General features: G+C 37.0%; 1 protein-coding gene across 1 annotated transcript; it reads right to left on the minus strand.

Annotated features, from left to right (window-relative positions):
- Positions 1 to 622: 622 nt before the first annotated feature.
- LOC142175312 (uncharacterized) lies at positions 623 to 1633 on the minus strand. Its single transcript, XM_075241896.1, has one exon. The coding sequence runs from the start codon at positions 1631 to 1633 to the stop codon at positions 623 to 625; it is 1011 nt and encodes a 336-aa protein (XP_075097997.1).
- Positions 1634 to 13577: the final 11944 nt, after the last annotated feature.

A 13577-nucleotide genomic window follows, 5' to 3' on the forward strand; every position in this document is an offset into this window, starting at 1 on the left:
CCACAATGCTTCTACCCTTCACAAAGCATGCATGTTCATCAGAGATAAGAGTAGGAAGTATGTTCACTAACCTCTCATATATGACCCTTGAGAAAATTTTGTTGACGAAATTTCTTAGTCTAATAGGTCTCATATCTGAAAATATAATAACCTCTTTCATTTTTGGCAATAAAACCAAATTTGTGTGAGTCGCAAACTTAGGTAGATCTTGTCCATTAAAGAAAGCTTTCACCATTTCCACCACATCCTCTCCAATTATATCCCAGCAGTATTGAAAACACTTTTCATTGAAACCATTTGGCCCTCCAGCGCTCTCACTATTTAATCCAAACACTGCCAATTTAACTTCTTTACAAGTAGGTTGTCTCATTAAATCACAATTCTGCTCACTATTCAGCATATAAGGAATATGATCTAATATCCCAAAAGAACTAGGGATAGTAGCTTCAGTAAATTGATCTTGAAAAAATCTCATTGCTTCCGTAGCCATTTCGTCATTCTCCTCTAGCCAATTCCCATCACTAGCTTGGATTCTTCTCAATTGTAACCTTTTTCTTCTTCCATTTACTTGGACATGAAAGAACTTGGTATTTCTATCTCCATCTTGAAACCAAGACATACCTTATTTTTGCTTCCAAAATTGAACAATTCTGCCTGAACTCTTTGAAGTCTCTCCATTCTGAATTGTAGGACTCATCTCAAATTGTGTCTCGTGCACCTTCACCACCTCCTCTAGGCTAGATAACTGCTGGAAAATATCACCATACGTGGCTTTGCTCCAAATTGACAAGTCCTTCTCCAGCTTCTTCAACTTGTATTTAAACAAGATGAAAGGATTGGCATGAAAATCAGTTATCCAGTTTTCTTTCACCACGTCCAGGAAAGTGTCATGTTTGGTCCAAAGATTTAAAAATCTGAAAGCTTTCTTGACTGGAACAGTATTAGGATTGAAATTTAGCAGCATTGGACTAAGATCTAAACCAATTTTTGACAGATGAATGATCTCCATCCCCGGCCAAATTTGTTGTAACTCCATATTTGCTAAGCATCTGTCCAAACGTTTAAAAATACAATCCTCTTCAGCACACACATTCCACCATGTAAAAATTCTCCCCTTGAAGCCCAAATCAAATAGATTGCATGTGTTCACGCAATGCCTAAATTCATCAACCTCATTTATATGAACGGGCAGTCCACCAAATTTTTCCTCCTCATCCCAAATGACATTAAAATCTCCACCAACGAGCCAAGGGATTGTCATGTCTACTACCAATGCGTACATGGAGTCCCAAAGCTCTATTTGTTCTACTGCATCATATTTAGCATAAACGAGGGTAAGAATAAATTCTTTATTATCCTCAGTATCTACTAACTTCACAGTCAATGGTTGCACCATGTCCATCAAGATTGTAACATCATATTTCACATAAAACAATACCCAGATTTTGTTTGAGGTATTGACAATAGCTTGAGCAAAGCCAATTCTCCTCCTATATCTATCTAGTTTTCTACTCTGTTGCATCGGTTCCATCAAGCCAATAAACTGGAAATTATGTTGTCTATGCATTGTTATAAGCCTTTCAAAAGCTCTCTTTGTGTTCACCGATCTAATATTCCAAATCATAGCATTCATCACTAATTATTGGATTTAGATAATGTCCTTCTTGTTTGAACCCCAGGTGCTTGCACACTAGGAGCTTCCTTAGACTACTTTTTTCTACATTTACCAGCTGATTTCCCTCTTTTAATTTGCGTAGGAGAGATGTCACCTTGTCTTGCTACCTTCAAGAAATTTTGTATTGTTGATTATGCATCTAAATCTTAGCATTTTCCTATTTGATCCTCCTCTCCATTCTCTTGTCGTTCCTGTGGAACCATTTGGTTCTTGGTAGGCTTAGGAATCAAATTTTTGCTAAAATTCCCTTTAGAAGCTTGACTAATTATATCAACTGGGGTGTTAACCCTTGTGTTGGTTCTTGAGTTTCTTGTGAGCCCTACCTCTCCTCTTTTATTTGTACTACTCATAGATTGATGTACCCTATCATTACTGATATTTGTTGGGTTGGTAATGTCATTGACATGAAGCTGTTGTTTTTCTCCTATACCTCCTGGATCTGGCATTGTATGAATAGGATCTGCAGGGTTTGCTATAGCCTTTGTATAGCTTACTATAGCTTGTAACCCCTGATTCTATTTAGGACTCAGAACCTGTTCTTCACCTATCGATGTAGCATTCTCTATTCGATCAGCATTAGACTTTACCTTACCATTGACACTATATTCATCTTCTCCTTGATCATCTTCTTCTATTTGTCCCTCATCCTCATTGTCATCTTCAAATTAATCTTCCTCTTGATCTTCCTCTACCTAATCACACCACAACTTACCACCAAATAAAGTTAGATGCTCATTCAAGTTTTTCTGCTCAGCTATGGCCATTGTGTCCAACGATTGTGATGGAATTTCTTGACATAATTGATTAGTTGTAACATTGTTTCCTCCAAAGGCTCTTGTTACCTATTGTGCAGTAGATTCAATACTTGTAGGCTCCTCATTCATTCTTCCAATAGTACTTGTATTCCCTCAATCCTTAGCTTTGACACCTGAACTGCCTTTCTTACCTTCCTTTGACACCCCAGTCCTAGGAGAACTAGGATTAAATGTTGGAGCTGCTGGATTTAATGTTTTCCCAGTAAGAACTGGACTAGGTCTAGGAGTTCGATTATTACCATCTTCTACTACTACCAGTTGATTATTAGCCTCATGATCTCCCTCATTCTTCTGCACTACACTAGCATTATTATTAGCTTGAATCTGCAATACTACAAATTTATTTATCACTTGCACCTGCTTCCCTTCACCTTGATTAACTGGGACTATTTCTTTTCCAGTAGTTCTTTGAGATTCCTTCTGGTTAACAACATTCTTAGCTTCCAGCATTCCTACTGCCATGTTCACTGCGACCAAATGACCAAGATCCTTTGAAGTAGCAGCAGTCACACTGTCTGCAGCAGGTCGTTGCACTAAATCATTTTACCCTGCTTTTTTCGCATCCAAGATATGTCTAGCATCACCTTTGAACTGTTCTGTATTGCTCATCTCATGAAACCTATTCATTTCAGTATCAATTGCCTCATCAGTTGTAGTAACCTTTCTCTGCAGCACACGACATACTCGTTCTTCATGCCCTTGATATTTACAGAAAGAGAAATATTTTGGTAGATTATCAAACACAACCTGCCGATAAAATTCAACAGCTTTCTCGGTTTATTTATCCACAATTTTTAACTTCACTTTACTAGGATGTTTCTCTAGTAAATCAAGTAACACCTTAACTCTTGCGGCACTCGGTGTTGTATGATCTTTTGTAGCTTTGTCCACAGCGAATGGCTTACCAACTGCTGATGCTATTGATAACAGAGATTGTTTCGCAAAGAAATTAGGTGGCAAATCTGGAAATGATATCCAAACAACTGCCTTAGAAGTTTCTTCCTTAGGATTGAATCTAATAGTCCATGGAAATATCTGAAAGAAGAATTCCTCACCTTTGGCTTTAACATGTCCTGTCAATCTTGATAAGAATCGTCATATAAATCAAAACGCACCAACAGATGACGATATTCGAGTTGGCCAATATTGCAGCAACCATGGACGTTAAACTGTCTCGAAAAGTTCTGCCTAAGCTCACGCAATTCTGGTTTTCCATACGAGAATTTGACGACGACGGATTGATGCACTCCTTCTTCGATGGAGAAGTCGTTAACTTCTTCCAAACTGAACTCAATCTTTGGTTCTCCATCAATAATTTTAATGGTAATCAAATCAGTTTTTTTGAGTTTAGCAGCAGATTTTGTAGGTTGAATCTGAGCAGCGTATGCTTGTTTGATATTTGTGTTTTGGATTTGTTCATTCGTTAGTTTGGTAAACTCTCCCACATCCAAATGTTGGGGAGAGGACGCAGCAACCATAGTTGCTTATGAGTCCATCGAAGCTCAAATCGCCTTTTTGTAATGAAAAGTGACGCGTTATGCTATTGTTCACGACATTGTAGCATGCGGATCTTAAGATTCCATTTTAGGGATTAAGTGTCCCAATTCACTCCGAAACCACAACAACAACCTCCCGTCAAGTCACATAAGCAGAAAAAGGTACGGGAAAAGCAGTAAATAGGGGATCGGGGCTAATACACTCAAAATGACCGACCGGGTAGTTACAATAGCCCAAGGCTCCACACAAGGCATATAAAACCTCAAAAACAACAACAGAGATGGAAAGGTAAATCAGCATAGGACAACGCCTTCTTTAATCCAAATTTTTAATAAAAATAAATTAATGCATCATTTTAAACTTATTTAATAATTATTGCAGATAAGGATTTCATCATAAATTTAATTCCAAGAAAATATCAAATCAACAAATACATGGAATTCACATAAGAATTCGAGTCACAATAACACCAAATTATCATATAAAATATAATCTCGACAAATAAGGAATGAGGCATGACAATTCAAGGATTTACTAAATGCCAATAATTATCCAATTTAATACATAAAAATGCCTAAAACTTTAAACCAATAAAACTTTGCACATATAAGCCCTAGTATGTACTCGTCATCTCGCGTACACAGCTTTTCACATTTCACAAATGGCATATAAAACTCGATGTCTAAGGGGTAATTTCCCCACTCAAGGTTAGGCAAGATACTTACGTTTTTGAAGTTAAGGCCGATATTCCAAAATAGCCTTCTTGCTCAAATTGACCTCCGTGAAGCTCAAATCTATATAAATTAATTGTATAACTTTATTAAAATTCATCGAAAATAATTTCGGATAATAAAACGTCAACTTAAAATTTTACATTAAAAAGTCAAAACAAAAGTCAACGCTGGGCCCACCTCTTAGAACCCGACAGAATCTTCACAAAATATGAACACTCATTCCAATACGACTCTAACCATACCAATTTTATCAAATTCCGATAACAACTCGACCTCCAAATCCCAATTTTTCGTTCTTGAAACGTTTTGCAAAAACCTTAATTTCTTCCATTTAAATTCGAAATAAATGATGAATATAACCATGGATTTATGAAATATAATCACTTTAGGATATAGGACACTTATCCAAGTCAAAATCGTGAAGAACTCCTCCAAAATCGCCCAAAAACCGAGATCCAAAATCTCAATCGAAAATGGCGAAATGACCATTTTTGGTCCTTAAATTTCTGCCTAGTTTCGCACCTGCGGGTAGATTTGTCACATCTGCGGACTCGCTTTTTCAAGCTAAAATGCGCATTTGCGAAGCCCCACGGTACACAGCCCAGCAGAAGCTCGCATCTACAATGTCGCTTCTCCGAAGCCATGCCCAGCTGCCTCTGTTCGCTTCTGCGTTCCAGTGGTCGCTTCTGCGATCACGCAGGTGCGTAAAATGCATCGCACCTGTGACCTCTATCCATTACCCCTTCCTAGTCGCTTCTGCGAGCTTGACCTTGCTTCTACGATGCTGCTTTTGTGACCAAGACATCGCAATTAGTAAAACCGCATACGTGGAGTTTTATTTAAGGAAACAGGGTTCTAAAAGTCGAAACAACCTATTGGGTCGTTACACATTCATTATATGGATGGTGTGACAAAAGATCGTGTAGTACAAAAGCAGTTAAGAGCTCTGAAAGAACTAATTTGTTACTATCCGGATGAATAAAATTGTTCGTGACATTAATATTATAGTAGTCTCAAAAGAAACATTTTGATTTACAAATATATTAGCCAAGGTGGTTGACATATTGGGACTATAAATGAAAAGAAGATTGAATATATTTATATTACTAAAATCATACTGGGTAAATATGAAAGGTTACCTAACTTTCTTCTATTTGTACTACACAAGTATAAGCATGATGATGCAATCACAAGCCATAAGTAAACTAGAGGTTTACTGAAATAAATATTAGTTGGCATGACCGGTTGACCATCTCGGTTCAATTATGATACGAAAACATTAATTGAGAATTACATTGACATATATTGAAGAAATATAAGATTCTTCAAGAATTCTCTTCTGCTGCTTATTCTCATGATATACCAGTTAAGGCTGGGATTAAATCCCTTTATTTATGAAACGAATAAAAGGTGATAAATATATGGGCCCAGTCACCTTCCATGTGGACCATTTACTATTAAATAATTTTAATAGATGCATCTATTCTATGGTCACATGTGTATTTGTTATCAACTTGCAGTTTGGCTTTTGCAAAATTGATTGCTCAAATTATTAGAGCACAGTTCCAGAATATAAATTATGATGATTTATCTTGATAATACTGGTTTAAATCCAAGTTGATTTAGCAGAAATTGTATGCCTCCAATTATATCTAAACCATTGGTTCTGAGAACAAAACTGCCAAAATAAAATTTGCTATGTGATGTATTATTTAATATACAATAGCACTTGTAAGCATCTAGCCAAGTTATGATAAGTTCTCCCCGTCACAATCGGTTTAGGGTCAGGAACCAAATAATTTCCATCTAGAAATATGAATATGCTATATGATTTATGTCATGACCCAAAATCCCACCACATGCGTCGTGATGGCACCTAGTCTCTAAGGAAGGTAACCCGATTTCTATTACATTTTGAAGCCATTTTTTTGAATTAAATAAGTAACCAAAACTAACAGCTGAATAAATATGAATATACAACCTCCCAAGACTGGTAGTACTGAGTCACGAACTCTAACTGAATACATGGAATGATCACGAGGACCGAATATACAACATTGTTTGATTAAAAATTAACAGTACAGTAAAATGAAAAGACTCCAAGTGACTGCGACGACCAAGCAGCTCTACCTTAAATCCTTACGGTCCCATTTTAACTCTGCTCAAGTCCGATATCTCCAATACCTAGCTCTGCATAAAAATATGCAGAAGTGTAGTATGAGTACACCACGGTCGTTACCCAGTAAGTATCAAGACTAACCTCAGTGGAGTAGAGACGAGGTACAGTCAAGACACTCACTAGTCTAATAGCATGTGCAATATAATATACAAGATAGTAGAAAACAGATGACAATAAGGACATCATAAAATAACCAGTGATATGCACAGCAAGACAACAAAATACCATTTAATATCGCTCAACAAATAATAAATATAAATACACCCAATTAAATCAAATTCTTCAAATAAATGTCCTTCACATATAATTTCACCAAATAACTCTCTTTCAATTATAATATTCCTCAAATAAATATCTTTCAAATATAATTCTTTCATATAATACTTTTTAAATAAAAATCCTTCCAAATAGATATTTTGAATATAATTCTTCAATTAAAAAGTCACCATGTGACACCTCATTTCATAATCATAAAAATAGGGGTCTCAACCCATTTTCATATTTTTCATAAACTCGGGTCTTGGCCTATTTTTCATATTTTCGCGGCACTTCGTGCCCATAATTAAATCATCATATTTTTCCGGCACCTCATGCCCTTATTTCATATCACAACTGCACGGACAATTCACATGCCAATATCCTCAATGTATATAAGATCCACATGATCAATTTATTTCCATTAAAGTGAGTTTAGAATTTTTAAATCAAGTAAGAAATCAACAAGAAATTGAATTTATATTTAGAAATCATTTGGGTGAAGAAAATAACATTGCACTTAAATTAAATCATCAGATAAACTATTGGTTTGGTTGTAAAACTATTTAATTTAAAACATAATAATAATTCCTTTTATTTAAATCAACTCAATCATCGAAAATCAGTAAGAAAAACCAGAAATATACTTCTTCAGAGTCTCGTGCTAAAAAGCCAAAGCCAACATAATATAAATAGGCGCACAAAATACATAATAATAAAGTCAACTAGTACATTACGAAAAAAGACAACAATTTACATATTAATGAAACAAAATCACCCAAGGCAAGAGCATAAATAAAGAAATATCAACAGGGCACTCCCGAGGTACCGCCCCGTAATCCCAAATCATAAATAAATTCATAATATCCCATTTTCTTATATCACCGCGGGAGCTTTCACATTTAATTTTAAAGAAATCATTTTTTCCGAAATATCATCCCGTGTTTTTAGCCATCCTTATCACACTGCATGACTTCTACTAGTTCCCATACTAGCCACGCGTTTCAAGCCACCCTTATCTCACCGCATTCATTTCAACACCCTGACTTTATATCACCGCATGACTTCTACTACTTCCCCTACTAGCCACGCGTTTCAAGTCACCCTTATCTCACCGCATGCGTATCAATATCACAATATTTTACAAATCGCACCTCAAGTGCCCAAATATCACAGCATAATACAACTTGCACCTCAAGCGCCCAAATATTACAACATTTCACAAATTGCACATCAAGTGCTCAAATCTTACAGCATATCACATATTGCACATCACGTACTCAAATCGTACAACATATCAGAAATTGCACATCAAGTGCCCAAATATTACAACTTGCCACAAAAATCAACAATACATTATTTTTCATAATAAGGAGCTCATGGCTCAACCATAATGTGCACAACACCCAAAAACAATCAATAGAGATAGAAATTACTCAACATAAAGCAAAGTCTTCATTAAATTCAAAATTTTCAATAATTATATAAATACCTCTTCTTAAGCTCATTTAATTAATTATTTGCAGAAAAAAATCCATAATAAAATTAAATTCCAATAATTATCAAACCAACAATTTTACGGAATTACATAAATAATCAAGTAACAATCACATCAAATTGTCATATAACAACAGATTCAACAACAACAAGGATTTAGGCACAACAAATAGATGATTAAATGTATACCAACAATTATCAAATTTACCGCACAATTAAATGTCACGACCCGAAATTTCTACCTTCGGACCGTGATGACGCCTAACATTTCACTTGCTAGGCAAGCCAACGTGCACGATCTAGGCAAGCCAACGTGCAACGATGTCTAAATACCATCCCAGAATTGGTGTCACAAGTGCACGAGCTTATAGAATAAATACAAATAAAGGTTTAAATAAAATTAAGCTGTCTGGAAATAAGCACACAACTGAAGTAAAATAGAAGAGGACTTCAGAACTGCGGACGCCATTCTGTTATACCTCAAGTCTCCTCTGGTAGCTTAAATCCGAGCAAGTCTATGGTGCGCCGCTGAGACCAACTCCAAAATCTGCACAAGAAGTGCAGAGTGTAGTATCAGTACAACCGACCCCATGTACTGGTAAGTGCTGAGCCTAACCTCGACGAAGTAGTGACGAGGCTAAGGCGGGTCACTTACATTAACTGTACGCAATATTAGTAACATCAACAATAATAGAAATAAATCAGGTAACTCATTTATAATAATTGAAGCCAACTCAGCAGTCATAACCAATTATCATTTTCATCAATTCTGTTGCAGTGTGCAACCCGCTCTCACAATATATTCACATTCAATTATTTTGCAACGTGCAACCCGCTCTCACAATATATTCACATTCAGTTATGTTGCGGCGTGCAACCCGCTCCTCCAATATATTCATTTTAATCAAGTCTGTTGCGGCGTGCAACCCGATCCTCCAATATATATAAATATGTATGTCGACTTTTAAATAAGTCTGTTGTATATATATATATATATATATATGTATGTATGTATGTATGTCGACTTTTAAATAAGTCTATTGTGGCGTGCAACCCGATCCTCCAATATATTCATTATAATCAATCCTGTTGCGGCGTGCAACCCGCTCCTCCAACATATTCATTTATCAATTCTTATAGAAGAAATTTTCCCAATAAATGTAACAATTACTATAAAATTATAAGACAACAAGCATACAATAATTATGATTTAATCATGAAACAAACAATGACAAATAGCAAATTATTATCGAAATCAAGGAGAAAATAGGCAGTTTAATATTTAATATGCTAAATGTCAAATAACAATTAAAACACATAATTCAAATAGCATGTAACAATTAATGCAGTAATTCAAGAATTAATATTTGACAAAGAATAGGAGAGAAACAATTATAATAATAATTAATTTATGATTTAAAATAATTTATGATTTTTCAAGTAAGCAGGCAAATAATTAATTTGACGACGTATAGACATTCATCACCTCGCCTATACGTCGTTCACATGCAATTCACATAACAAATAATTTAAGGGTTCTATTACCTCAAGTCAAGGTTAACCACGAAACTTACCTCGTTTTGCAAATTCCAATCAATTACTCGATCACAACTTTTCCTTTGAAATTTATCTCCAAAAGCTTCAAATCTATTCACAAACAATTCAATATACTCAATACAAATCATAGGAATTAATTTCATATGAATTTAAAATTTTTCCAGATAAAAATTCGAAATTCATTAAAATATTTGGTAGTGGGACCCACGTCTCAAATCCCGGAAACACTTACGAAATCCGAACACCCATTACGAGACTAGTTCAACCATATAAAAATTATCCAATTCCGATGTCAAATGGACCTTCAAATCTTAAATTTTCGTTTTTGGAAGATTTTATAAAAATCTGATTTTTCTTCCATAAATTCACGGATTCATGATATAAATGAGTATGAAATCGTGAAATATAATCAATATAGGATAAGGAACACTTACCCTAAAGTTTTTCCGTGAAAATCGCCCAAAAATTGCCTTACTCGAGCTCAAAAATGGGAAAGAGTTCAAAATGGGTCGAAACCCCATTTCCAAAACATAAGTTCTGTTTCTAGGATTTTTACCCTTCGCGAACGCGGTCAGTGCCTCGCGTTCGCGAAGCACAAATTTGTGCTGTCCAATTTTACTCTTCGCGAACACGAGGGATACCTCGCGAACGCAATGCTTGCCTGGCTTGGCCTTCGCAAACGCGAGATGCCCTCCGCGAACGCGAAGGCTTATTTTTCCTGGCCAGCCTCTATCCCTTTGTGAACGCGAGGATTCTATCGCAAACGCGAAGCTTTGAACCTCAAGCCTTCGCAAACGTGGTTACTATGTCGCGAACGCGAAGAACAAAATGTGTCGGCCCCAATTTGCTCTTCGCGTTCGCGAGAGTACCTTCACGAACGCGAAGAAGAACACACCAGAAGCCTGAAGTTTGCAGAAAACCAGATTTCCTAAGTCTGAAATCGTCCCGTAGCCCATCCGAAACTCACCCGAGCCCTCGGGGCTCCAAACCAAACTTGCACACAAGTCCTAAAACATCATACGTACTTGCTCGCCGGATCAAATCGTCAAACTAATACCTAGAACTACGAATCAAACATCAAATCAAAGGAAGTTTTCAAGAAAACTTTAAAACTTATATTTTTACAACCGGACGTCCAAATCACGTCAAATTAACTCCGATTCTCACAAAATTCGGCAGACAAGTCATAAATATTATAGTGGACCTATAACGGGCTCCGAACCAAAATATGGACCCGGGGTCAATAAATCCAACATCAGTAATTTCTTAAAAATCATTAAGCTTTCAAGCTTTTAATTTTTTATCAAAATTCCATATCTCGACCTAGGGACCTCGGAATTCGATTCCGGGCATACGCCCAAGTCCCAAATCACGATACGGACCTACCGGAATTGTCAAAATACTAATCCGGATCCGTTTTCTCAAAAATTTGACTAAAGTCAACTCAATTGAGTTTTTTTAAAAGCCCTATTTCACATTTTAATCCATTTTCACATAAAAGCTTTTCGAAAAATTGTACGGACTACACACGCAAGTCGATGAATGATAAATGGTGCTTTTCGAGGTCTTATAATACAGAATTACTTATTAAATTTAAAGATGATATCTTGAGTCATCACATTCTCCACCTCTAAAACAAACGTTCGTCCTCGAACGAAGTTAGAAAAAGTACCTGAGCTAGGTGTGGATAATTATTCCTATGTCCGACTCGGACTCCCAGGTAGATGCCTCTACCGGCTGACCTCTCCATTGTACCCGAATTGAAGGATAACTCTTAGACCTCAACTGTCGGACCTGCCGGGCTAGAATAGCCACCGGCTCCTCCTCGTTAGTCAAATCTTTGTCCAATTGGACTGAGCTGAAATCTAACACATGGGACGAATCACCATGATATTTCTGGAGCATAGACACATGGAACACCAGATGAACCGCTGATAAACTAGGTGGTTATGCAAGCCTGTAGGCTACTTCACCCACCCTTTCAATAATTTCAAAGGGTCTGATATACCTAGGGCTCAACTTTTCCTTCTTTCCGAACCTCATTACACCTTTCATAGGTGACACCCGAAGCAATATTCTTTCTCCAACCATGAATGCAATATCACGAACTTTACGGTCGGCATAACTCTTTTGCCTAGATTGAGCTGTGCGAAGTCGATCCTGAATAATCTTGACCTTATCCAAGGCATCTTGTACTAAATCGGTACCCAACAACCGAGCCTCACCCGATTCAAACCAACCAACTGGTAATCGGCATTGCCTTCTATATAATGCCTCATATGGAGCCATTTGAATGCTCGACTGGTAGTTATTATTATAAGAAAACTCCGCATGTGGCAAGAAATGATCCCAAGAACCTCCAAAGTCTATAACACAAGCGCGGAGCATATCTTCCAAGATTTGAATAGTGCGCTCTGACTGTCCGTCTGTCTGTGGATGAAATGTTGTACTTAACTCCACCCGCGTGCCTAACTCACCCTGTACAGCCCTCCAGAAATGTGAGGTAAACTGTGTACCTCGATATGAAATAATAGACACGGGCACCCCGTGAAGGCGGACAATCTCCCGAATGTAAATTTCAGCTAACCTTTCTGAAGAATAGGTAACTGCCACTGGAATGAAATATGCTGATTTGGTCAACCTGTCCACAATGACCTAAACTGGGTCAAATTTTATTTGAGTCCGTGGGAGTCCAACAACAAAATCCATTGTGATACGCTCCCATTTCCATTCAGGAATTTCTAACTTCTGAAGCAAACCATCAGGTCTCTGATGCTCGTACTTAACTTGCTGACAATTCAGATACCGAGCTACATATGCAACTATATCCTTTTTCATTCTCCTCCACCAATAATGTTGTCACAAATCTTGATACATTTTGGCGGTACCTGGATGAATAGAATACCTGGAACTGTGTGCTTCTTCAAGAATTAATTCACGAAGCCCTTCCACATTAGGAACACAAATACAACCCTGCATTTGCAGAACCCCATCTTCCCCCACAACAACATGTTTGGCATTACCATGCTGTCCTTAAGAACAAGTAAATGAGGATCATCACACTGCCTCTCTCTGATGCGCTCATATAAAGAAGACCGAGCGACTGTGCAAGCTAGAACCCGATTGGGTTCTGAAATATCTAACCTCACGAACTGATTAGCCAAAGTCTGAACATCTGCAGCTAATGGCCTCTCACCAACCGGAATATACGCAAGACTTCCCATACTCACAGCCTTTCTACTCAAAGCATCGGCCACCACATTGGCCTTTCCCGGGGTGATACAAAATGGTGATATCATAGTCTGTCAACAACTCCAACCATCTTCTATGCTAAATTAAGATCTTTTTGTTTGAATAGATACTGAAGG

This window comes from Nicotiana tabacum, chromosome 21 (assembly GCF_000715075.1).
Source record: "Nicotiana tabacum cultivar K326 chromosome 21, ASM71507v2, whole genome shotgun sequence".
NCBI classification, from domain to species: Eukaryota; Viridiplantae; Streptophyta; class Magnoliopsida; order Solanales; family Solanaceae; genus Nicotiana; species Nicotiana tabacum.

What these genes read in the sequence shown, in the direction of transcription:
- LOC142175312 (XM_075241896.1), bottom strand. Translation starts at nt 1,633, where the DNA reads ATGAATGCTATGATTTGGAATATTAGATCGGTGAACACAAAGAGAGCT.